The sequence below is a fragment of the Strongylocentrotus purpuratus genome, unplaced genomic scaffold (genome assembly GCF_000002235.5).
Source record: "Strongylocentrotus purpuratus isolate Spur 01 unplaced genomic scaffold, Spur_5.0 spur5_scaffold_8, whole genome shotgun sequence".
Taxonomy (NCBI): Eukaryota; Metazoa; Echinodermata; class Echinoidea; order Camarodonta; family Strongylocentrotidae; genus Strongylocentrotus; species Strongylocentrotus purpuratus.
In genome coordinates, this window is record NW_022145614.1 from 1,746,940 (window position 1) to 1,774,885 (window position 27,946).

Consider the following 27,946-nt stretch of genomic DNA (forward strand, 5'->3'; position numbering starts at 1 on the left):
CCCCGTCGAAATGGTATACCTTTATTTTCTTCTTCTTCTCCTCCTGATGGAATTCTTGATTCTTATTCTTATTATTATTATCATTGTTATTATCATCATTATTGTTAATATTATTAATATTGTTATCATTACTATTATTATTACTATTATTACTGTTACTACTATTATCGTTATTATTATTTTTCTTCTTCTTCTTCTAGTGAGTTTAATTCATATTTCCTGCCTCTTCAAAATGAATGCTCGCGCTCCTAATTAAGCCCCCCGCCACCCCTTGAAGCATTGACATGCAGCACCGAAACCAGTGCACACCTCAGCTCCTTGTGCAGCGTGCTTCGTGGAAAATCCCGTAATTTACCTCTACTACAGCTAGGTCTGCCTCTGATGTAGTTCATTTCCATGAGGGAAAAATATCTCAGTGAGTGAGAGAGAGAGAGAGAGAGAGAGAGGGGGGAGAAGAGAGAGAGAGTGTGCTTGTGTGTGTGTGTGTGGGGGGGGGGGCGGGGGAGTGGTGTTAGTCTGCAAGCACAGACCCTAATTTGAAACTTTATCAAAAATCATTGTGCCTTGAGAGAAGCCTAGCCCAACTACCTACTGGTTGTGCCATGAGCAGCTATAGTACATGGCCTATGGTAGTCTTATAGTGCAGACTCTCTTTTACGACTGACCAAGGTTTTTGTTTGCAGACTAGAGTGGTGTGCGTGTGTGTGTGTGTGCGTGTGTGCGTGTGTGAGCGCGCGCGCGCGCGCGTGTGTGCGTGTGTGTCCTTTCCATATTAATCGTGTTTGTCAGTCGTGGCTATGCAGAACTGATTTACTCGATCGGTTTCTCCTTCTGCATGTTGGATGTCCACCTCGGTTGCTGGTGCACCCATCGAGATCCGTGTATTCGCAGGCTCTTGCTCGGCTGTACAGACCCTTTTCTGGTTATGGGTAAGTGAATAAGCCATGGTAGGACATACAGTTGGGTTTCTTTAAGCTAAAGCTTGTATAGTTTGGTGGTAAAGTTGAAAAAAATTGCACTTTTGTCTAAAATCTCCAACTTTGGCACATTTGTTCTAAAAATTTGAAAGAATGTAAAAAAAAATATTAAAAAAAAGTTTTGTTTTGTTTAAACCACTTTTGTTTTAATTTGTATTATGAGTTTGAAGTATTAAACCTATTTAATGTACATTTGAAATTTGAATAGGGCCCTTGGAGCCTCAAGCCATGTGAACCAACAAGCTTTGCTATTTCTTGTGGGTTCCTTAACTTAACTTGGTCTTTGATTCACAAGTGAATATAAACAAATCATATATGTTATATACTTGAGTTTATCTGTAACACCTTTCTTCTTACTTAAAACAAATATAATTTCCTCTTCAGAGGTATTTATTCGGGTATAAAATATGTTTAACAACAAATAATTCAAACAAAAATATACATTTACTTAATTACACCTCAAATCTTGAAATCTTTACAATCAGATTAAATCAAGGAGTATAATGTTGAAGGGTATTAACATATGAAATGTTATCCAAACACAGTAGTTTTAAAAACGACTGTTATACGTTTGTCCTGAAAGTAGTACATTTTGTATATTGCATATTGTGCATATGTAATAATTACGTCTATATCTTTAGTGTTTGAACAATTTGAATCTGCACCATCAATCAGGTATTTTTCGTTTATTATCAGCGTTTCTTTGAAGGTATAACGAATACATGCAACACCGCGTTTCCAGAATAATACTACTTCGGGGTATTCTAAAAGAACATGAACAAACGATTCAGTTACTTTGCAAAAAGCACATGAGTTCTCATTTACAATTTTCCATTTACATAAATTATATCTGAACGGTAAAATTCAATGAAGTGTTTTAAAATTTACTTGCTTCATTTTATTGTTTTTTATTGTTTTAAACTTAAATTTCAATATCTCTTACCAGTCAAAATCAATTGGAAGGTGAAATTTTTCTTCCCAGTGTGTTAATACAGCTAAAACACTTTTCCTAAACTCACTCATTGAACTATAGAAATGTTTCGATTTCATTGTTGACAATCCTATGACATCACCTGACAGTTTTTTTAATTTCGCAGAATTCATTGTCATAATGTTGTATAGTACCTCTATCGTCATTTGCATGCTGGTTGACTTCATGAATTCGTATTATCCAAACTTTAGGGATTGTCTTTTTGAGATTCGTATACTTAAAGTCAACCAATGAGGAATTCGAACCAAATACATTACAAATATGATCTCGTGTCTTAAAATGTCGATTTTCTGCAAATATTATCAACTAGTACGATACCATTTTAAACCATTCTTTAAAAAAATTGGGTTTTACTATCAAATTTTATGTTTATGTTGTACCATAACACTTTAATTATAACATCTTCGACATGCAAAATGTCAATATATTTAAGTTCACTCCAGCATACGAGACAATTAACATAAAACTCAGGTAGATTGTGTTTTGAACATAAAATCAAAATATCTTTGCGAGAACAGTTTGATTTTAAAATCAATGAAAACGGACATATTTTTCCAATCCAGAATTTAGACATAAATTTCCACGGTGTATCTTGGTTATTTTCTAAGAACTTTGATAACCATGCTAAATGCAGGGATTGAAACTTGGAATCCAAGTCTTTCATACCTAGGCTTGCATTTTCAGTTGTATGTATTAGGACTGATCTCTTTATCTTGTCTCTTTTTGAATTCCAATGGAAATTATTAATCAATTTGTTCAAGTCAACAATTAGTTTAAGAGAAAATGGGTTATAATGAAGCAACATACACAAATTGTGAAAATATAAGTGATTTGATTATAACAACTTTACCAGATATTTAGGATCGATTTAACCTTTTTAAGTTTCACTGACCAGTTCAATCGATCACATTCTTGTTTAATTTCTAGTTAGGTATAGGCCTATACCTAACTACTTGAGTGGATTATAATTCCTTCTTAATTTTTTATAAATTCTATTTGAGGTGTCGTTGTTATTGAATTTGGACAACTGGAGTCAGTGCGTCCCAGAAAAAATTATAATTGTGATTAAGTAATGATGCCTGTCGTAGGAACAAACGGAATTATCAAAAGACTTAACTCCGTTTCGTTGACAATCAGCCGTAGACGAAAGAATGCATGCATGGCTGATTGTCAACGAAACGGAGTTAAGTCTTTTGTACATGTTGTTTGTTGCTACGGCAGGCAGCCAGTGAAAACGAATTCGTTTGATACAATTATGGAAATGCAAGCACTACTTTAAACTAACAAAAATTTGTCATTCCTTGCTCATTCTTCCTGATTGAGGTGTCATATGAAAGGGCAGAAACTCAACTTTCTAAAAATGTGATTTCTCTTTGAAATTCAGATACCATCCGCCAAATGACTTTTTGGTTTCCTCTCTTCAAATTGATTTTGAACACTCATGCGTGAAATATGCATTATAATGGGTTGCATCAAATGGAAGATGAGTATCTAAGCTTTCCAAATATGTGTCATTTATTAATTATAAATGTGACTAAGTTATGATAAAACATCGATAATTCTCGGTTTCGTTTTTTCTGGGACGCACTGTACTATGAATCATTAGAAACTTTTACACGATAATCAAACATTCTTTTATTTTCATAGGTGGAGAAGTTTCACGAAGAGAAATGGGGATAATGTTTATCGTTTTGGGGTTATTGGCTGTCTCTGTTCTGCCGTATACATCTGCACAAAATACAGGTAAGATAATTCTTATACTAGTATTATTCCAATTTAACTGACCATGGAAAACGATTTGCTAAATAGCTGAATGAATAAGTATTTCGTCGTCAAAATGTTTCTTAATTAGACACATTAATATTTTACTTACAAAATGTCATGTAGTTGAAACTTGATAATTTAAAATAGATGATAATCTTTCATAAAAATGTAAAAAATATTGCTGATTTGAAGTTATTAATGCGTACTTCGTAGAAATGATTGATATCATACACATTAAAACGTGCTCTTCGCTATTGTGGATTTGGTATACATTGAACTTAATAATTTCTATGTATCTGGTCCTTGTTTATGAAAAAAAAGCATATTTCATATAAATTTGAATACATGATTATATTTTACAACATAAAAATTGCACAAAAACGTTGCATTTTTTTATATTTTTTTTACTTAACTCCCTTGGGGATCATCCCGGCCAGGCGACATTTTACAGACACAATGATGAAAAAATTACAATGTGTATCTGATATCTGATATACTTGAGGGCTACACATTTGGCCTCTCGGCTAAAACAAGAGTAGTACTTAGTGATGGTTCGGTGTTAGAGCAGTGGTCTCGTCACCTGGAGGTCACGGGTTCGAAACCAAGTCGACGCTTGTGCTCTTCGGTAAGGTATTAATCCTCATTAGCAAGTACCTCGGAGAGGACTTAAAGTCGGTGTTTCCCTGGTTCCCTACTTACAAGCATACACATACTTTCTTAGCAGTCAGGTTAAACAAAACAATTGGAAGTTATTCAGGAAGGAAATATTATTTATACCCCGTCCTTTATTTCGGTAGACTTTTTAATTTGTGAATATTTTGTACATGTTCTCTGGTTTGATCACCGAATGTAACAGAAAGAAAATCTACATTAGCTCCCTATATGAACTGTGAATTTCAATATGGTACCATATGACTTGTTATGCCAAGGTTAACGTAACGCTTAATGTATCAGCTTCTTTCCTAAAGCGTTGAGGTTTTGGGTCAGGGTTAGGTACAGTGATTGCTCTAGGTTTAAAGTAAGGAACTCGGTTAGTGAAGGAAATTACCGAGGAGCAGTTGGCACAGGAGCATGTGTCATACAACCTTGTCTAAACTTGATTCTTCAAGAATAATTGCAGGGCTCTCAGGAAGAACATCGTTAATGCCTTGGCTTCCTTGGTAAAAATTGTTTATTACTTTTTTTTAAATCACTTTTATTATCATTTTATTATTTTATTATTTTCATTGCTACTATAATTATTATTATTATTATTATTATTAATTCATTGCACAGATACCAGCATCACTGTGATAGAAAGCACCGTCATATCTTCACCCGACTATCCATCCTACTACGACTCGAACCTCGACCTTACTTGGGTACTCACGGCTCCAGAGGGTCACATCCTCCAGATACATATTCTAGACCTAGCCCTAGAGACGGACTACGACTACTTGTACATTGGTTATGGGCCTGGTCCCAATGAACCTGGTTCTTGGGAGCTTCAGAAACTGACTGGGTATGACTATTCCAGTAAACCCGCTGCACCCGGGCACTCTATGTGGGTCAGGTTTACCACGGATGTCTCAAGGGGTGATATTGGCTTTAGTCTTCGTGTCACAGCTATACTAAACCCTGGTAAGATCAAATTAGCCATAGTTTCTGCTTCTTAAAGGTAAAGACTAGTATTGGAAACGCCCCAATTTCAAAAAATAAAATGGAAACTCTTATTACCAATCATGTGAAAGAATATGTTTTGAATAATACATGGTGATAAAAAAATTTGCCGGGAAACCGCCTACTAATTGATATATTTGGTAAATTAGTTTATCTATTGGTGTGTGAGAGATAAATGCACGTGTCGCGCACGTGTGCGTAGTCCCATATACATCTTTTTGTGTACAGTGCTTGTAACTTTACGAAGACTGGGCCAAATTTCTTATCATTTTGATGATTCCAGAACCTTACACACCAATACTTATATGCTTAATGATCAACCTTTTCTGATCGATTCCACAACGTTTCTTTCACAATGCAATCGCATGACCATAACAGGTCTGTATCATTAAGAGGTGTCGAGGTCTTGTAGATAGTCACCGGACTGTGGATCATATGGTTAGCGTTTCGAGTCCCGCCGAGGCACTTAATTAGGTCCTTTGGCAAGACATTAATCTATCTTTGTTAATATCCTTCCAGACATAGTAAATGGCAACCCGGTAGGAATTTATTCCTTGAAACCTTTTAACGCCTCAGGGCAACTGGGCTAAAGCCAGGGTAATAATATTACTTTGTAGGCGCTCTGAGCTTCCTCTGGGATGAATGTGTGTGCAATATAAATGTAGCTATTATTTTTCTTACTACGTTATTCAAAATCAATCAGTTAAAGTACACAATAAAAAATTGCTTACTAGAATTGAGATTATCTATAATTCTATGCTTTAAATACTTCATGACAGGATGCAGCAGCGGTCAAATGCAATGTTCTAGTGGACTGTGTATCAGCGAATCGGCAAGGTGTGACGGAAATAACGACTGTCTCGATTTCTCAGATGAGGAATACTGTCGTAAGTTTGGATTTAACGTTCACTTTCGCTTCTCAATTAATTCCTATCGTTATGCATGTAGTTACATAAAATTTACATTTCCTTAAAGTGAATTGCACACCCATCTATGAATTTCTATGTTATCTCTATATATTGAGGGAGTTTCTATAATTCTGGAGTTTTACTTTAGAGAGAGGTTTTTTTTTTCTCCTGAGTTTTTGTTTACCAGTTTCCCAAACACATTAAGCCTTTCATGACCTTCAGCGGTTGAATTATTTTGATTGCCCTTTTTTTTTGCTGTTAATGTTTCTATATGTTGTCTGCTTTCTGATTTCTCTGACATGTTATCGATGTTTTTGACCCTTCATTGATCGATTTTTCTCCTACCCAGCGTACTGCGAACAAGTTCAATTTGATATATGTAGACAGAGCCTGGCCTACGATTTGACTTTTTTCCCGAATCGGAACGCAGAGACAGCAGACGCTGCAGCGGGAAGCTTTACAGACATGGTAAAGCAGCGGAATGTCTTTTTAATTGCTTTATAAAGGAATGTTGAGTTGATTCCTTATTACTGATGGGTTTGTCCAGATTTTTGGTGGTTTTCATAGATAATGCCAGGAACGATTAATTAATTAGTTTTAACTTTAGTAGAACATTGTCTTACTACGATTATTGACCTGTATATATATACCAATGAACTTGGTATTAGTTAATACGCATTCAATAATTATTTTTTTGTATAGGTGATTCTTTTCGAGGGGATATGCATGGTAGCGAGGATAATCACACAGACTGATGTATATTTCAGAGACGTAACGACTGAAAATATGTTGGAGATCTTTTTTGATGTAATATTTATTGTTTGTCTAAAAACACATAATTTATGTTATTCTTGTCTGCACGTGGTCCCCCCAACCACTTGCAAGAGCTGCTGGCTACACTGATGACATCTATGTTGCAATTGCCTTTGAAAATCCTGACGTGAAATCCTCAAAGTTTATTCTTTCTAATGACCTACCATAGGCAGATACTATATCATCGTGCCATGATCACCTTTTCCCTTTCATGTGCTCCGTTTACTATCCGGAATGCACCCATAACGGCCCCACCCATCGGGTGTGCTACTCCGACTGTTTGGCAGTCACTGATGCCTGCAAGGCATCCTTTGAGCAACTCCTCGACCGTCCTTGGCCCGTCAACTGTTCCATGTTTACCGATGAACAGGAAGAAGATGGGAGCTGTTTTGGCTCTGCGGGAGGTAAAGACCATGCAGCATATGGGCGTCAATCCTTACGTAATACCTATTGTTCGGGGGGGGGGTGAGTGAATAGATCATTCCCCCCCCCCCTGAACAATAGGTATCAATTACAGATCTACGCCCATGCCATGCAGACATAACCATGTTGATGATATCGAGTTAATAATATGCTTGGACTTAACAAGATGCACTAAAGTGTTTATAAATGATAGTTCATAAAACCGAAGAAAATTAAGATGTCAGCATTTTCTATTGAATTCATCACATGTGGCAGTGGCGTACAGCTAATGAGATGGGGATGGCGGCACTGATCTTACTGCCAAGTGGGTTTTTAGAGAAACATGAAAATCAGCAACCAAATGAGAGGTAGATTGGAGGGTATTCAAAAGTGGTCTATCATCTTTTTTGGGCATCCTTTTCCCTCCTCTTTTCATTTTATTTTCGATTTATGCTTTGTTTTGTTTCATTTGCTTTGGGGGGAGGCAAAGGGGTGCTATTCAAATTGGGTGGATGTCCCTTCCCTTCCCGTCGTTGTGCCACTGACTTGCGACTTTTTCCCTCCCCCAGATCTTTTCGGTATCAACATATGCGGGACACGCCCTGCATACGCACCAGACCAATCCAGGGTTATTGGTGGTACCAACGCACGCCCAGGGGAATTACCTTGGATTGGTTCACTCCGCATCGAAGGATTGGATTTTGGAGGACATTGGTGTGGGTCTACCCTGATCAACTCTCAATGGGTTCTTACCGCCGCTCACTGTGTGTAAGTATGATGCCACTATTAAATCGTTTGCTCTGTGGAAATGAAAGCAAATTGACACCTTACCTTCACAGGGATATATAAAGCGTAGCATCCCCTCGCAGGGTATAAATGGCGAAATACGTCAGAACAAGTTACCTCCATTAGACTATACTATTATATTACTAGGCAAGGAAGTTAACCACATTTTCGCATATATAAGTAGGTATTTTCGCATATATAATGAGTTATGACCTTTCAACTTTGACCCTTCATACTCCGAAATCGAACTTAGGCTGTATTTTCATACCATGTACCTTCATATCAAATTTCATTAAAATCCGTCAGACATTACTAAAGTTATCGAATGGAAACCAGATTCGCATATTTAATGAGCTATGACATTTGACCTACATACTCCGAAATTTAACTTACGCTGTGTTTTGATACCATGTACCTTCATGTCAAATTTCATTAAAATCCGTCAAACATTACTAAAGTTATCGATCGGAAACCAGATATGTTACGGAAGGACGGAAGGACGGACGGCAGCGTTATCCCCTCCGACTATAACTATCAGATGACGGGATTTCACTTCAGTGTCGTTACAGAATTATGTTTAATTCAGAGACATACATTTACATGGCCGTATAACGTCCGATGTATTAGGAGCTAGTTAATTTCCCTGTGAGACATAGCAGATACAACGTTTGTAATATATAATGAAGTCATGATGTACATGTATGAGACTACAGTTAATATATAATATATATTATGCTCAAATAAATGCAGCTCCATTAAGATGTCCTTTTGATATACATGATTATATTTCGCCCTTCTAAAAATCACTGATTTTACATCCACTATCATTTATAGTGATAACTACGTCGATCGTGTAGTTTTTGGGAACGCACATTTGACGGATGGCTCCGACAACGAGGTAGTGGTTGAGATGGCTGATATTTACGTCCATCCCGAGTACCACCCCTATTGGCTCATCAACGACATCGCTCTGATACGACTTGCTGAACCGGTGACATTCAGTGACTACGTCAGACCCGCGTGTCTGTCGGAATCCTCGGATGAACTCAAGGACTATCGTCGCTGCCTCGTCGCTGGATGGGGAACTACACTGGAAGGCCCACGTATGTACTGTAAGTTTTACTTATATTTGATAATAATGATAATAATTAGATTAATTTATATAGCGCAGCCAGTCTACTGCTCTGTAATAAGAACAAAACTCCTAACAGTGCTACTATACAGACAAAACATAATGAATAAACATTTTAATCCTGTCTTCAAAACTTTGAAGACAGCAACAGATGAGGCTTTGATAATGATAATAATAATAACTAGACATTTAATACGTCATGGGGACGAATTAGGTGGTCTGTCTTCAATTCTTATGATCATGCTCATCTTCAATTCAATTATCCAATATAATAATGTTAATGTAAAATGATGTATTAGGATATAAGATATGAATTGATGAATGAAGTACTGATGAACTGATGAACTGATAGATTGAACTGTAACCTGAACTGAAGTGATAACTTAACTGATGAACAAAATATCGAGAAATGATTATGATCAAAACCATGATCATAATGAAATTTAATGAAATAAGATATGATGATGATCATACTGATAATGATGATGATCATGATAATGTTGATGATAAAGATGATCATGATGATGATGGTCATGATGATGATGATGATAATGGTGATGATGATGACGATGATAATGATGATTATGATGATAATGATGATGATGATCATGATCATGATCAATGTGATGTTGATGATGATGATTATCATCATTATGATGATGATCATGATAATAATGATGATGATCATTAGCGTGATCCTGACATCTTAACGAAAAAATGAGGGGTGATTTAGATAGCATATAGTCTCAGCTACAACATAGTCGAAAATCAACAAAATCCAAGCATATTGTATTTATCTCGTGGAGAATTATGTCAGCTACAACATATCAAAATCTGGGAGAAAATCGATCACCGGTAAGCGAGATAACCTCAATTGAACGAAGGACATTATGATGTCATCAATTAACATTTTGACACACGTGCACGTGCGCGTCGTGACGTGCACGGCAACGTGGATTATTAGTATGTTAGACAATGGCCGGAAGTTTATGTGTGCTGAATTTGATTAATTTATGATGAATGGTTATGAAGATATGAATGATGAAGCGAAATCACAAAATGGCGCCTAGATGACGTCATGGTTGGGTGATCAGACTGAAAAGGTTACTGTATCCATTCCTGATCATGGTTAAGATACTGTACAAATTTGAAGATGATTGGTGATTCCGTTTTTGAGATATCTTGAACACAAAATTCATACAGAAAGAAATACAAAAGAGATTTTTACAGACTCGGTTACGTGCTATTTATAGACGGTGACGTCCCATTGGCAGAAAATTAGTCTCTGAGTACTTTCAAATGACATTTTGAATCGAAAATTTCCCGACATTTCCCGACATGTGATCAAAAAACAAAGACAATATTACCGATAGCCCAGAGTCTCAGCTACAACATACTAAAATTTGGGAGAAAAGTGTTGAATAACAACCGAGATACTGGTCAAAACACACTGTCATGCAGATTCATGTTTTGAAAAAAGTCACCTCCCTTAGACATAACACGCAAATATGACAAATTATGCATTGTCGCCTTTAATCAAATATTTTACTATGATGACGTCATCCAAATGAAAAAAAATGACATATTTCTTGTAGAGAATTATCTCAGCTACAACACATCAAAATCTGGGAGAAAATTGATCCCCGATAAGCGAGATAATCTCAATTAAACAAAGACAAAAATGACGTCATCAACAAAATACATTTTTTTGAGATTAGATGCCAATATGAAGACTTTGTTTCACTTTGTACGAGTCAGGGTGGTATGAAATCATATCTCCAACTCATGCTTTTTCCAACCAGGATATAAAAATTGGGGGTCGATGAACTATCTGAAGAGCTATTTCGGTTTTTAAAATGGCATGTTTTTGATCAAATTTGCATTATATTGACCATAGCAGCACGCGCGGATTTTGTACTTTGACGCGCGCTCACGGCCTTATGAAAGGTCAAGAATGACTGGGAAAAAAAATGAATTTGACCCTTTCCGCGCGCTGTAAGCACGCACAACGCGCGCGGGGACACGTACGAACGGAAAATGTTGAAATGCTTAAAATGACCTGATTCGTACTCTCGTTAAATAATTAAGTGATTTTGAGCGATTTTAAATTTTGACGCGCGCGTTTGCACGCGTCATGACCTTTGTTTGACCTTTGATGACATGACCTGTTGACCCTTGACCTGAAGTATATGTGATATGAATATGAATGAACTTTGAGTACGCATCATGAAGATATGATGGATAATGTGATTTCACAAAATGGCCCCTGGATGACGTCACGATAATTTGATGACCCTGAAAATGTTCCTGTCACGTCTCATGACAATGACCTATGACTGTGCCAAAATTGAAAGTTATCCTAGGAACAAAAAAGGGGGAGAAATAAAAGAAAAGAATAAAGAAGAAAGAAAATTCTGACGAAATCAATAGGTGGTCTGTTGACAACAGACCACCTGCGATTGGTGTGACTGAAACTTGGTTTGTTGACGACATGTCTTCTTCCTTATGCTCACTACCAGGTTATGATATTATTACAAATAATAGATTAGAGCGGTCCGGAGGTGGTGTCGCCATGTATATGTCTCAAGAATATGAATATAAGCTACAACCAGAATTAAATCGGATGGAAAATTTCATTGAGACGGTATTTGTTGAAGTCATTGTGCCAAACAATAAAAACATTCTAGTAATAGGAACAATTTATAGACCTCCTAATTCGAGCCAAGACGATTTCTCTCGTGTTTTCCATGAAATATTACTGCATCCATTAATGTTAAATAAAACGTGTTTCCTTTTAGGAGATTATAACATAAATTTATTGAACAACGCCACTGATACATTTGTCCAAAATGTTGTCGACACCCTCCTAACAGCTAGTTTTCTACCACTTATAACTAAGCCAACGAGGGTTACAGAAAACACTGCTACTCTTATTGATAATATTTTAACAAATGCTAATTTTTTTCCAAAATCAGGTATAATCTTGTCTGAAATCTCGGACCATTTCCCTATTTTTACTCAATTTCCAATTGAAAACATTTCACTGATGCATCCCAATGTCAAAGTTAAAAAACGTGATTTTTCTGAAGAAAATATTGTTAGGTTTGGACAAATACTGACTGGTCGGTGATATATCAAATTGATAATGTTGATCAATCTTTAGACACTTTTATGGATCTTTTAAAAGATGCTTTTGACACTTGTTTTCCAGCTAGTAATAAAAAAAAAAGTAGTTACAAAAAGACTCCTAGGAATCCCTGGGTAACGCAAGCTCTTTTACGTTCCATAAATCGAAAAAACAATTTATATTTAAAGTATAAATTTAAGCTATTGGATAAAGATAAGGTAAAATATACGGAATATAAGAACATTGTTTGTTTGTTTGTTTGTTTTTATTTCCGTATAAAATCATCACAACATACAAATACATGCATAAATGAGATATACGGCGGATAGCCCATTTCAGGCGTATTAACAAAATACGCCTGTTCTTCCATGGGGTCCGGATAAAAAAAGCTGTTACATAAAAATCAGATATTTTATACAATCATGGGGAAATTAGATTTATATAAATTCAATGTAAACATTACATTAAACAAAACATAAACGATATAACTGAACATGTATACTATATTTTCGAGTCTAATAAATTCAATTTACATTTATAATTCAAATTCAGTGGATTTTATAAGGGATACAGAACCGCACGAACCCTGAACAAATAAAGTAAAAGGAAAGAGAAAAAGGTAAACAGATTATTGAGCACATTTTTGAGATATTGTGAAAAAAATTGTCAGATTGGATTTGAAATTTTGAATCGTACAAGCGTAGTGCTTATTAGCTGGTAATTTGTTGTACAATGAAGTTCCTCTGTAATAAAATTTTCTTTTACAATTATTGGTTTTCGGTCCAGGGAGACTTAGATTACCTATAGAACGGAAAAAATACATGTCTGTTTTGATTGGTATGGGACGTTTGATATATTCAGGAATAAGATTATTAAAAATGTTGTACATCATAATATATATATGTTCTTCTTGGCGGACACTTAGTAATTTCCAATTTAAAACTTCATGGATATGAGAAGTGGAAATATGAGATTATGGATTGATTTTCAATATGATTCTTCCTGCCCTGTTTTGTAGTTTTTGCAACATATCTAGATATTTTTTGGGGGCAGACTGCCAGATTATTCGGTGTAATCAAAATGGGGAAGAATAATTGAGGAATAAACAATTTTTAAAATAGATTCATTTACAGAATGTCTCAGTCTACCAAGAAAACCTATCATTTTACCAATTTTAGAGCACATTTGTTCAATATGAAAATTCCACTTAAGCTCTTTATCAATAATAATTCCAAGGTATTTTACTGTTTCTACATTTTTAATATACGTATTTTGAATTCTTAAATTTAAAACGTCGTGCCTTGCTAGCATTTGTCTTGTTCCAAAAGACATGCATACAGTTTTAGTACAATTTATTTTCAACTTATTTCTATTCATCCATTTACTCACTTTGGTAAGTTCGGAATTCAAAGTTGTCTCAACAACTTTTGGATCTTTATCAGAGAAATATAAAACAGTATCATCTCCATAAAAGTGAAAAGCACATTTGTCAAATACAGAAGCTAAGTCATTAATAAATAATACAAAGAGGAATTGGCCCAATCAAACTCCCCTGGGGCACCCTGTTGTTAATAGAATATTCATCCGAAATGTATTATTTTAAAAAGTAGTGATTTTTCTTTTCGACAAATAACTTGAAAACCAGTCCAAAGATTTACCAACTATACCAAGCCGAGCTAGCTTAGATAAAAGTAGCTCGTGATTGACCATGTCAAAGGCTTTATGTAAATCGATGAATACCACCCCGGTATAATGTCCGTAATCCATGGCTTGGAGCCAGTCGTCAGTCACTTTCAACAATGCCGTTGTGGTTGAGTGCTTAGCTCTAAATCCTGATTGCTCAGGTACTAACATTTTGTTTACTTGAATGAACTTAAGTAGCTGAATTAGGACGATTTTTTCGAGGATTTTAGAAATAGAAGGAAGAAGAGAAATTAGTCTATAGTTATCAGGATTTGATTTGTCCCCTTTTTTATATAGAGGGATTACCTTAGCTATATTCCATGATGTTGGTACTTTACCATCTAAAATCGACTTATTAATTAAATATGTTATAGATTCGATCAATTCGTTTACACAAGTTTTCAAGATAAATGTGGATATACCATCAACACCAACAGATTTCTTGTTTTTTAACTTCAGTATTACCTTTAAAACATCATCTTCATTTACTGTATGAAAAATTAACAAATTATCAGGATTAGAAGTATTAACATAATAGTTTACATGTTGTTCGGACAAATCATTGATTAAGTCATTCGCTACATTTGCAAAATGAAAATTGAATTTATTAGCAGCAGTCCGGGTGTCATTAGAATGAATGGTAATAGTTGATGAAGAGCTGTCATTTGTAGTAAGTGATTTTAAAACCTTCCAAATTGAGTTCTGTTTTGACATTTTAACATATTGGTTACTACTTTGAGGAAAGCTAAACAAAAATATTTTTGTAAGCAGTTTGAACTGTATAAAAATTACCTAAAAAATACTTGGAAGGTTATCAAAAGTGTTATACACGGGAAAAGCAAGTTTTCCACAATTAAAAAGATTAAAGTTAATAATGAAGTTATTGATAATACCGAACTAATCCCGGAATATTTAAATGATTATTTTTCAAATATTGGTCTCAACCTTGCTAAAAAAATACCAGACTCAAATAAGCATTTCACTGACTTTCTTGGAACCCCAAATTCACTTTCTATATAATTCACATCAGTTCTTGAAAGTGAAATTATAAACATAATTAACGGATTGAAGAATAAGCGGAGTTCTGGGCATGATGAAATAAGCAATTATCTCCTGAAAAAAATAACCCTTGATATTGTCCAACCTTTAATTTATATTTTCAATCTATCGCTTACAACTGGGGTGGTGCCTCAATCGATGAAATTGGCAAAAGTTGTTCCTGTCTTCAAGAAAGGAGATCCTTTAGAGTTAGGAAACTACAGGCCTATTTCCTTGCTGACATCCTTATCTAAAGTTCTTGAAGAAATTGTATATGCTCGTACTGTAAAATTCTTTTGTGCTAGTAATATTTTCTATCGGGCACAGTTTGGCTTCCGTGAAAAGCATAGTACAACACATGCCCTTTTGACTCTAATAAATAAGGTGGCTTGCTCTATTGACAATTTCGAACATACGGTGGGGGTTTTCTTGGACTTCTCTAAGGCGTTCGATACGATTAATCACGAAATACTTCTTTACAAACTTTCTAACTACGGAATCAGAGGATTACCCTTAGAGTGGTTCATGAACTACCTCCACAATAGAAACCAATACGTTCTCATAGACGATGCACATTCTTCTATAAAGACTATTTAATGTGGCGTGCCTCAAGGTTCTATTTTAGGTCCGTTACTTTTTATTGTTTATATAAATGATTTTTACATGTCTTCAACAACCCTGTCTTTTATTTTGTTTGCTGACGACTCTAACATTTTCTTTTCTCACAAAGACCCAGAAATTTTACTGAGAACGGTTAACTCTCAATTACGAGAAGTTGCTGACTGGATCAAGGCAAATAAATTGTCATTGAATTTACTAAAAACCAATTATATGCTTTTTAGTAATATTATTGATAACTTACCAGGAAATATTGTACTTGATAATACTGTCATACAAAAAGTCTCTTCTACGAAGTTCCTGGGAATAATATATAGTAGATGATAAACTTTCATGAAAGCTGCATGTTGATAATGTTTGTAAAATCATCTCTAGAAATATTGGTATTTTGAACAAGGTAAAATTGTTTTTTCCATCTCGTATACTGCTTAATTTATACTCAACTTTAGTACTTCCTTACTTGAATTATGGAATACTTGCGTGGGGCCCCTGTGGAAAAACTCAACTAAATAGAATTTTACTATTGCAAAAGAAAGCAATGCGAATCATTTTTCACACCAATTTTCGCGCTCATACTAATGAACTCTTTCACGCTAATAATGTTTTGAAGATTCATGACTTTTTTTCCTATAACTTGGGTATATTTATGTATACACTAGAAAAAAATGAATTGCCACAAGTTCTCTCAAATATGTTTAACAAAAATACTGAATTTCATAGTTACCCCACGAGAATAGCGAAATGTTATCACCTACCAAAGCCAAGAACGCAATTTTCCAGCAGGATTTTCACTTTCACTGGCCCAAAATATTGGAATACCCTTCCTGGCACATTACGAGAAAAGCCCTCATTAAGTGGTTTCAAAAATGCCCTCAAGCACTTTTTGTTGCAAACGAATCAGAATAAGTAGTTCCCCTCTCCCTCTCTGTCTCTTTCTTTGTCTCCCTCAAACCCCTCTCTCTGTCTTCTTTTTATCTTCCTGCCTGTCTTCCCCCTTTGCTGTTTTTTTTACTCTCTCATTCTTATATTCTTCATTTATCATCATCATCTTGTCATTCTGCAAATGTTTCTGATTTGTTTTCGTCTCGTTAATTGTTTGTTTTTCTATTGTCTGTCATGTTTTTTTTTATTCCGTAATTTTTCTTTAAAATTAAGTTATAAATGTATAAAGTATAATTATTATTGTGCGAACCTACATCTAACAAGCTTTGCTTTCAAGTAGGTCCGTTTTTTCCATTTCTTATAATTAAATCATTTTGCATTACAATGACTAAAAAACAATGTCAAAGATATTTCAATGCTTATTTCTGTTATACCATTACGTTTATTATTGTTTTGTTATTGTTTATATTATGTGAAAAAGAAATGGAAAATAAATTCGCTCTGTATAGACAGGCGCGGATCTACGGGGGGGGGGGGGGTTTAGGGGTTTAAACCCCCCCCCCCCCCCCCTTGGGCGGCCCCAAAAAAAAACCATACAAAAAAAAGGAAAAAAAAAAGAAGAAAAAAAAAGAAAAAAAGAAAGAAAAAAGAACGCACGCTGGAGAGAAACCCTTTCAATTGCAAATATTGTGAGAAGATATTCAACTCATCTGGTAACTTAACCAAACACATGATTACTCTGGATATAACTGTGTATTTAACTGTTACTTGATTTAAAAAGACGTTATCATGCACTGCTTTTTATGGTCTCCATTGTGTTAATAGATGCCAGGGAAACATCACTTACGGGGTTCAAATAAACACCCCAAAAAAATTCTGAAGAAAATAATAGATGATCTGTCGTAAACGACAGACCACCTAATAATGAAAGAACATTTCCCATTTTGTAAAGCGAATCTTTCAAATGAAACGAAGTGTGTGTGTGCGTGTGTGTGTACTTACATGCAATACGATTTCTTCACTTTTATATGGGTGCCGGTATCACCTTATAGCACATGTCAGAGTATATATTACTCCATTACACCAGTACACATTCTTTACGCCTGGGTCAAGAGAGGCGACTGAAAATAAAATACTTCGTCTAAGAATATGCGCAGCGGGAAGAGATTTAAACTGTCGGCCACTCTTTTCAAACATGATGTGTATGTTTTTTGGTTCCGGTATGCAAGTTGATTCTGATATGTTTAATTATTTTGATCTTCTTTGTCTTCATATTTATCCAGCCTTGTGAAAACTATGCTCGTGGAGGGCTAGCCTAATACAAGGACCTAGGAATTTTCTTTAAGTTTTCCCATATTTATTTATTTTCATTCTTTTTAAGTCTAAGGTGTTTATTAATATCATTACCCAGGTTAAATCATCGTGTATTTCATGTATTTATTTGTGAATATATATATATATATATATATATATATATATATATATATATTTTAATTACAATGAATGAAACAATTGAATTGAATTGAATTGAAATTGTATCAACAACACTACTGTGCTTCACTATTTAGTTGCTGATATAGGTTGCTCCATTCCTACAGGGGTAAGCCAATCAATTCTCTAGGTTATCTGATTGAAAGGAATGTGATATCCAAAAGGCCTCTTTCAAACAGGGAAGCTTTAAAGATGCCCTTCAGTAGTTCTTCTTCACGTAGATCTCAAAATTCATAACCAATATGATTTCATCCACCTAACTAGATACCCCTATTAACCCCCAATTTCATTAAATACAGTATTTATTGGATGGTTAAAAAATGAAAAATCATGCTAAATAGCAGTGTTGAAACCACTCTACCTTTCCAAAACTCTTTAAATGGTTTCAAACATTTGATGATAATTTGACTTGCAATTCGTTTGCTTACAGAAGATGTAAACGATGATTTACTTTAATCTTTCGCAGCGTTGACGCCGACCTTGAAAAAAGCAGTGGTGAACCTTCTTGATCAAAACTTGTGCAATTCTGAACACGACGGGGTTTTGACAGAAGAAGAGATATGTGCTGAATATGCGCCAGGTGGAATTGATACTTGTCAGGTAACTACTATCTATGGCGTAGCCTGAGTTTAGCCATGTGGGGGGGGGGGGGCACACGTGTTATGGGGCGGCGGTATCGGACACAATAGGCAACTGTTATGAGGGTTGAATTAAAGAGAATGCTACTACTACTACTACTACTACTACTACTACATGTACTACTACTGCTTCTACTACTACAACTACTGGTACTACTTACACTTCTAATACTACTACTAATAATAATGAAAGATCTAGATTTATACATGTATAGTGCTTAAGACAAAATACCGTGTCTAAGCGCTTTAAAGATATTATTATCCCGGACGCCGGATTTATTCATACGCAAAATGTGCAGCATCCCCACTCTTTTGGGGAGTATTCCTACCACAGGGTCATCGTGAGGGCATAACGCAATAACTATCACACAGGCTTCGTGCTCCTACAGTGTCCACATTCAATCCTGGGTACGGAGTGGCAAATATAGATTAAGGCCTTGTCAATGGACATCAGTGCCGTGCCGGGAGTCAAACCAATGACCTTTGAATTTTCAGTATAGTGCTCAAACCTCTCTACTACGATAGCATGAAAGGAGATAAGGGCATAGGGTTGAGTCATTACCTTTTACCCAAGTTGCTTTTCTGCTCTCCCATCATATTTTATTTTCATTAGACCGATTATTTGGGCTGTACTCCCGTTTCCCTCATGACTGTGACACTGACTGCAAGGGTGTTCTTTTTCACTCAGTAATTTTCAATTTTATATCCTTTTTGTCTTTGTTTCAGAAATTGGGCACACTTTAACTACCTCTTTAATATATCAAACTTCCAGGTTCCAAACACATGCACTTTTTCGAAAACTGCACATGTGTGTGGTCCTACGTAGCATATTTGATTTAGTTTTATAATGGTTTATTTATTCAAAAATCACATTGCAGCCCAAAGGCTGAATTGAACGATTTTTTACGAATCTTTGACATTAAAACAGATTTTAATGAACATTGTAAAAAGCATTATACAAAATAATAACTGCATACAAAATTAGTAACGCAATATATTCAACTAATATTCTTTTACATTTTAAACCGAAATAGCTAGGATTATCAGATGGTATAAAATCACACAGATTAATAGATGATCATATTGAGAGAGGAAAGAGAGAATCAAGAAGGGAGAGAAAAAAGGTGGGAGTCAGAGAGGAAGAACTAGTGTTGGAAGAAAAAATACCATAAGGGAAAAACTAAGAATCAGGAGTGACGAAAGCCAGAAATAAGGCTTTAGGTATGTGTTTTTGAATGTTTCATCGTCAGATGAGAGAGCAAACCAGGTACAACGAATACATGATATATTGATATGTGAATATTGTAAAATTAAAATGCAATTCATCATTTAAAAAGGTTGTATGCTTAAAATAATACTTAAAAGTGAAAAAAGATAAATTATACATGTACACTATACAGAGTCCACAAATAGATACAAATAGGCTATTATTTACATTTAAAACATCATATATATATGTAGAATGTTGGATGCGAGGAATTAGGCAATAAAAAAGCAAAGGCAGATGTGTATATCATAATATGTATATGAAGTGGGAGAGCGAGAGAGAGAGAGGGGGGAGGAATGAGATAGAAAAGGTAGTATGTGAGAGAAAGAATAACAGGAGAGAAAGAGTAATATAGTAAAAGAGAGAAAATGGAAGGAGGTGAAAGAAAAAGTCAAGATTCATCAATATCCAAATCTAAGGTATGTGTAAATCGAACATCATCCTTAATAACTATACATCGATAACGATGTTCACCAATATCCACAATCTTGATATCATCAATGAATTTTAACAAAACAAATTCATCAAAGGCAATCGTATAATTATTATTATCACTCTTATTATACTTTTCATGAGGTATTTAGTATGTCAATCAAGAAAGGGATGGGGCTTTTTCTGTACCTTTCTGTCCTACAGCGCATTTGTTGGTAGTGGGTTTTATTTCTAAGTGATCGGGAACCTTCATGTTGTCTCCTAAGCTATTGAAGTGGCTAGATTTCGTGAGGGCCTGGGCAAATTTCTTTCAAAGATGATGATAGTTTGCAAGTCATCTAATTAAATTCACTGTCTCGTGTTCATGATTACAAAAATCAGGGAGACAGCGGTGGGCCTTTGACCTGTGAGGGTGATGATGGTCGATGGCATCTGGTCGGAACAACAAGCTATGGAGGAGAGTGCGGAATATCACTCTTGCCCGGCGTTTACACCCGAATCTCACAGTTCCAGTCATTTATTACAGCTGTGGTCTCAGGAGGTGAGTACCCTTGTGCAGGGAAAATATGATGGGAAGATTTTCAACAAGAACAACAACAACCTTAACAAAAAACAATACGCGCTATTTCAAAAGCCTTGTCCACCACCATCTACTGAAATGTGCTTGCCTTTTACTGATTTATTACTTAATCCAATGAATTTCTACATGCCATTGAAACTGCTGAGGAGTTGATTCTTCGAAATGTTTTGGGATTGTATGGAGAGGACTTTGGCTAAAGGTTAAACCAAGGAATGTATGTGCGACTGGCCAATTGTAGCTTTCTGAAGCCTTCTGTTTCCCATTATTTTATATGATCAACTGGCCCCTTTGACCTAAATAATAATAATATTAATAATAATAATAATACAAATAGTAATGTATTTATATAGCGCATTTTTCATATACATGTTCGTATGCGCTTTACAGTTATATTGCTGACAGAAAAGGAGAATTTTTTGATAATTTTTGAAGGTATTGACAGATTGGCGGTTACGAAGAGATATCGGTTGGTTATTCCATAGTTTGGGAGCAGCAGTTGTGAAGTGAAGTGACCCTCTGGCTAGCACATCAACCTGCCCTTCGATAGGAGTCAGAATTCTCCCGATTATAAGTTCACAGTAGTCATACTTCAAGGTTAAATTTCCGTCTTGAAATTGTGGTCTTAAAAATATGTTTTGGCGTTATTCATTAGATTAAACAAAAGAATAATAAGTATTCTGGTTACATTTATATTTCTTTCAGCAAAAACACCGGGTGTTAATGAAATCACCCTTGAGCGTGCCGTCCCAGTGAACATCACTTCTCCAAATTACCCTTCTTATTACGACATCGGTGATAACATCGTCTGGAAGGTATCGGCCCCTGTCAACCACAGCGTCAGACTGGACATCGTCGACTTCGCTACAGAATTGAACTTCGACATCTTGTTTGTGGGCGATGGACTGACGCCACTGAGTTACACAGAGCTTGCGAGGCTCACGGGCTATGGGTTAGGGTCGATTGTGACGTCACATGGCCGCCATATGTGGCTCAAATTCTCCAGTAATTACGAAATTTCTGACGTTGGATTTATGGCAACACTGAACGCTGTGGATCCGAGAGGTAATAAGATTCGACTTTGTGTCATGGTGAAATTTTAGGGATTTAAGAATCTTCAGAATGATCAGATGATCTTAAAATTATTTCACAACAAACATACAATATTTCTTAATTTATTCTCGTATGTCTTTTATTGTAGGAACAAAACATGCCTGTATTTCTGCCACATTTAGTGCTAATCCTTTTTTGTTGTAACAGATGACAATCCTCTAATCTTGGTGAACGAGTCTGCGGTACAACAGCTCCGCTCACCAGACTTTCCTCTTGATGCAAGCGACAGCGTGCACGAGATTTGGCGGATAATGGCTCCTCAGGATTACAGCGTGAGGGCGCGTTTCGACTTCTTTAACCTCGCCGACGGTTCTTCGCTTACCGTGGGCTACGGCTCGAGTCCTGTAAGATACACAATCCTAGTGGAGTTGACTGGAAGTGAATTGCCTGAAGATATTACCTCCCCCACTCGAAAATTGTGGTTTAGATTTGTGTCGGATACTGGGAAACGAAGAGCAGTCGGTTCGCTTATGGGAAGTGGATTCTTGGTGAATCTAACAGCAGAAAGGACTCAAGGTGAGATATGTATCTTTTTCTAACATTAAAACATTAATAAACTTATTCATTAATCTATAAAAACAAACATGGACAACTCTTTTAACCTCGAAATACGTTGAAATAGTTTTAAAAGGGAACTTTTATGAAGAAAAAAGCACGACAGTTGATATATTAACAATAAGAGAAACAACTAAAACAAAATACCTCTGCGCGACCAATTTGCAAAATTGTGAAACCTATATCGATCTTTATTACGTTATTAAAGTTGTAAAATGAACAAGGTATTTTGCTAATATTTTGCTTTTCTCCACCAAATTACAAAAAAACTAAAGACAATTTAGCCATTTTGAGGTGAAAGAATATCAATACTTTCATTACTTTTGCTAAATGAACAATGCTACTTTCCAGAAAGTAACCCTTGCCAGAATGGAGGAACATTTCGAGACATCCATGGAAGTTTCCAGTGCTTCTGTCCCGAAGGCTTCAAAGGGGATTACTGTCAAACAGGTATGTCTTCTCCCTCATACTTACAATATTAGTTTTTCTTACTTGTAAATCATGTATCACATAATGATAGAACCACTCTATGCGCCCTTAAGGGATACTCTTTGGATGCTATTACCCCCTTTTTTTGCTCCGGCAAACATAGGCGCTCGGTGCATTCAAGGAATAAATCCTGCCAGGTATCCACTTCCTACACCTTGGTCAAATGTAGATAAATGTGTTGCATCATTACATTTACCCAGCAATAGGCATTCGAAGCCCGTACCTTATGGTTCACAGTCTGGAAACTAGAGTACAACACAACACCTCTGCTAACCGAGCTCTCATAATTTTTCCCTGAAAATAAATATATATTTATATATATAAATAATTTGCAGCAGTACCTTTTTCAAAATTAAGACCAAATTTTGTTGGCAAGAGCACTATACGATTTTGTGTGTATTATGCCGTGTATGCTTAATTTGGGTGAGGGTCAATTCAATTCAATTCAATTCAATTTTATTTCGCAATATAAAAATCAAAATATACAAAGTAACAGTAAATTTTAACTATGTTTACAAAGGTTATATGCGGGGCTTTCCATGAAGGTTGCGAAAACCTGTGAAGTTGGATCGCCCATTAAAGAATGAAAAACAATACAAAAGGAAATATAACATATTATAAGCACACAACAATAAATTAAGTGAAATAAGCAAAGTACAAACACTTCAACTACCTATAAGACAAGAGAAAGTAAAATAGAGAGAAGAAAAACAATATATAAAGGGGAAAAGAAAGGAAAGGAAAACAAGATAACAATGAAAGAGGGTTCAGATATAAAATTAGAAAAAAAAAGAAAAAAAATCAACAACTGTGCTGATTAATACTTATTTAGTAGTAAGATTTTATATTGTTTTCTAAAGGAAGATATGAATTGTGATTTCGTTATTACTTGGGGAATCATATTCCACTGTTTAGGACCTAGATAACTCATTGATTTAGCTTCATAACTAGACTTAACAGACCATAAATGAAATTTGTTGGAAAGCCGTGTATTATAATTATGAATTTGACTATTATATTGAAAGAGGTCTGAAAAGGGGGCAGGTAACAACTTGTTTTTATATTTGTACATGAATGTTGCGATTTCTTGCTTATTTATATCATATATATTTAATAACGATAGCTTCTTAAACAAAGGTGCGGAAGGTGCTAGATAATGAGAATTGGTAGCTATTCTTAAACGTTTCTTTTGAACTTTAAATAGTGAGTCTAATTCAGTTTGTGTTGCATTAGTGGCCCATACAATATTACAATATTTCAAATAAGGAAAAATAATGGAATGATATAAAGTTATCAAATTTTCGGGTAACAAACTATATTTTAGCTTATTTATCAAGCCAGCATTTCTGCTGATCTTATGTAAAACATTTGTGATATGGTCCTTCAATCCCAAGCAATTATTTAATACGACACCCAAGAAGTTAACGGAATTACTAAATTGAATAAGTTTATTATTAATATAAATGGGAATATTATCGTTATTAATTAAAGGACCGTTATTGCTAGCTATATCGGAAATTTGGGAAATTTTAGATCCTATATTATATTTAGTTTTTCGAAAATAAACACATTTAGTTTTGTCAACATTCAGGGACAATTTATTTGCTTTTAACCAGTCATATATATTCTTAAGCTCATTATTTAGAACGCGGACAGTATTATTCAAATCTTTAGATGAAAAAATATACTAGTGTCATCAGCATATTGATAGCACTAAAAGTATTTACAATATGTTATGCTTGGGTGAGCGCTGCCTAATTTCGAAAAGCTCGTGAAAATTGGTCTGCGCAAAATGTTTCAGTCTTGATTTTGAACAAAGTGCTGTTTTCCGAGTTACACTCTCATTGTTTTGTACAGAAATGTTACACAAAGTCCCATTTTTTTCTCAAATCGACTGTGCAAGGATGACGAATTCACTCAACTCTTTTTCAAGGCGTGGAAAGCACCGTTTTATATTTTGTACATATATTTATGTAATCTTGTTCTCTTCTCCAACGTTCAGGTTAGGACAAGACAAATGGACCCGATACCCTCAAGACATAGCACCGAGAAGAGACATCTAGACAAGAATATAATCATTCAGTAAGGCAGTGGTGTAGCGGGGGCCTCTGGCATTACTGGGATGGGCAGTAATTTTATTAGATGGATGAAGTATAAATTGTCGAGGCTACCTACGGGGGGGGGGAACTAGGCAGGAGACTTTATTTACTTCTTTTCATTTTTCATTTCCCTTTCTCCCTTTCTCTTTGTTGGTATACATCGTGCCCCTTGCATTTACCTAATAGGAGAGATTTGTTCTTCAAAGTCATGATAAAGATATTGAATGCGGGAAATGGGATACATGTATATATTAAACCTCTCTATTTTTGAATATTTACCACGTGACAATGTGGCAGATCTCTAATTGGCTCAAAATACTGAACCATAACTTGAATGATAATTTTTTTCACGCTGTTTGTTATAATTGACATTAATAGAACATATCAAACTAGTTTACCCAATTCACATGAGCTACAATGATAAACTTGGTCAGGGTTTTTTTCCCCTTCAATACTGACATTATTACAACATATTGCTTTTTCTATTACGGTAATGGGGTTTGATCCTCTCAACAATCCGTCAATATGTCAAAACATCTGGAATTGAATAGAAAATATACGAGATAATACCAACATTTTCTATCAAATTCCAAATGTTTTTTGTTACATGTCCCTTACAAGGTATATGTGCATTTTTATAGATGAAATAAATCAGATGAAATAATGATGTATTCCGGGGCCTACTAAACGCCCCTGTACTGCTTTTGTGTGTAGCTTTGCTGGTTTCTAAACACGTCACATTCCCCTATCCATTTTGTTTGTTTGTATTTTCTTATATAGAAATTATACTTTAAGTGTTTCATATTTGTGGTGATAGAGAAATAATTATAACATATATAAAAAAAATAATATTACTTTATGTAGTCTAATACATTCGTGTTGCACTATTTGTTTTGTTTTTATGTTAAAGTCTGGTGATGTTTATTAATACTGGAAAAAAATTGAATTTTATAACATATTTATAGAGAGTAATCTGAAATAAGAATGTGGCGAATGTACACTTTCTCCTTTAACAATTGTAATGTGTATTGGTCATGGTTCATGTCCTTGACTTTGAATCGGGAGGTTGAGGGTTCGAATCTTTGCCGGATGCGTACAATGACATTTGACTAGGCATTTGATCAATACTTGCCTCTCTCGACGTTACTATGAACATGGTACATGTATAAGGAAAACGATTACATGTCGTTTTGTTATTTTCTTTTTTAACGAAGGCTCATATTCACAAGTATGTCGATGACACATGAATGTGTTATCAAGCTTTACTTTGTGTGTACTGTAGCATATTTAACTCTGCTCTCGATCTATTTTTCGTTATTTCTTGACTTTGACATAATCCCCTTGATCCCTTTTCTTTTTTTCTTCTTCTTTCCCATCTGTACATATACCATATATTCCTACTTGACCTCTGCACTCAGAGAGCAATAACTCATTGATGTCTCGATTCGTTGTCAGCTTGGGTTGTCTATATTAGATCGCCCTCCCATGTGCGCATCTTCGGTACTTGTTGTAGTCATCCATGTTGTGGTCGATGCATCGTTGGGTAGTTGTTCTCTGACAGTATTTTGTAAATAGTTTTATATATTCCATATTTGTTGTTGTATTCATGAATCAGTTATCTTTGTCACATCACATGAGGAGGCCTTAATTTATAACAAGCTGTGCTTCAACCAAGGTCTCCTCGTCTTTCTTTATTCTACATTGTACTGTTGTGATTATACTCTATTATATTTTGTCACACGTGTTTTCTGGAAGACAAATAAACTTGATAAATGTGTATTACCTTGTAAAACTATTTCATTCGAACACATAAGTGTGAGCCTATAACGGTTGCCGTAGCTAATGCCGGGATACTTTTACAAGGTAATTTTTTTAGAACTTGGAAGCGCATATAAACGGAATATTGTAATGTGATATGCGCCATATAAGACGGAAAGGTATCATTGATATTATTACTACGTAATAATGTATGGTCTTTGTATTGATATTCCACATAATTATGCCTTTTCAATTGTATTTGTTGAATACTACTTGTTTTTCTTTTCTGGGAAAAAATAAAGCAATTATAAACAGCTGATTGCGTTTTTGTCCATTGTTTCATGATTACAATATCACAATTTTTGGTATGAAATGATTTAATATATTGTACAGTTTAAATAATATTGAATAAGGCAACTTAATCGGTAAAAAAGTGGCGCTATAATATTTTCATGTATAATTCTTTGTGTTGTCAATTATAATATATTAGTTGGATAGGGGAAATGCAAATCGTTAAAAATTACAGTTTACATTACAGGCGATAGGTCTCAGTTTTACCTAAATCCTTAAGGTAAGCCTCAAGACTTAAAGTAAAATTAAAGCCAATCATCATCACCATCATTAGCATTATTATCATTGTTATTACTATTATTATTATCATTATCATCTTAATCATTATCAGCATTATCTGCATCAGCATTATTACTAAAACTATACTGCTAATACATGCGGCTGCTGTTGCTGCTA

At 35.1% G+C, this 27,946-nt stretch overlaps 1 protein-coding gene across 1 annotated transcript; it reads left to right on the forward strand.

Annotated features, from left to right (window-relative positions):
- Positions 1-925: 925 nt before the first annotated feature.
- LOC105440151 (suppressor of tumorigenicity 14 protein homolog) lies at positions 926-27,946 on the forward strand. The gene is made up of 13 exons (XM_030975547.1): positions 926-929; positions 5,008-5,352; positions 6,171-6,278; positions 6,649-6,767; positions 7,282-7,516; positions 8,084-8,282; positions 9,135-9,412; positions 18,738-18,871; positions 20,990-21,149; positions 21,891-22,250; positions 22,446-22,814; positions 23,205-23,303; positions 25,345-27,946. The coding sequence occupies exons 1-13, from the start codon at positions 926-928 to the stop codon at positions 25,347-25,349; spliced, it is 2,415 nt and encodes an 804-aa protein (XP_030831407.1). The 3' UTR covers positions 25,350-27,946.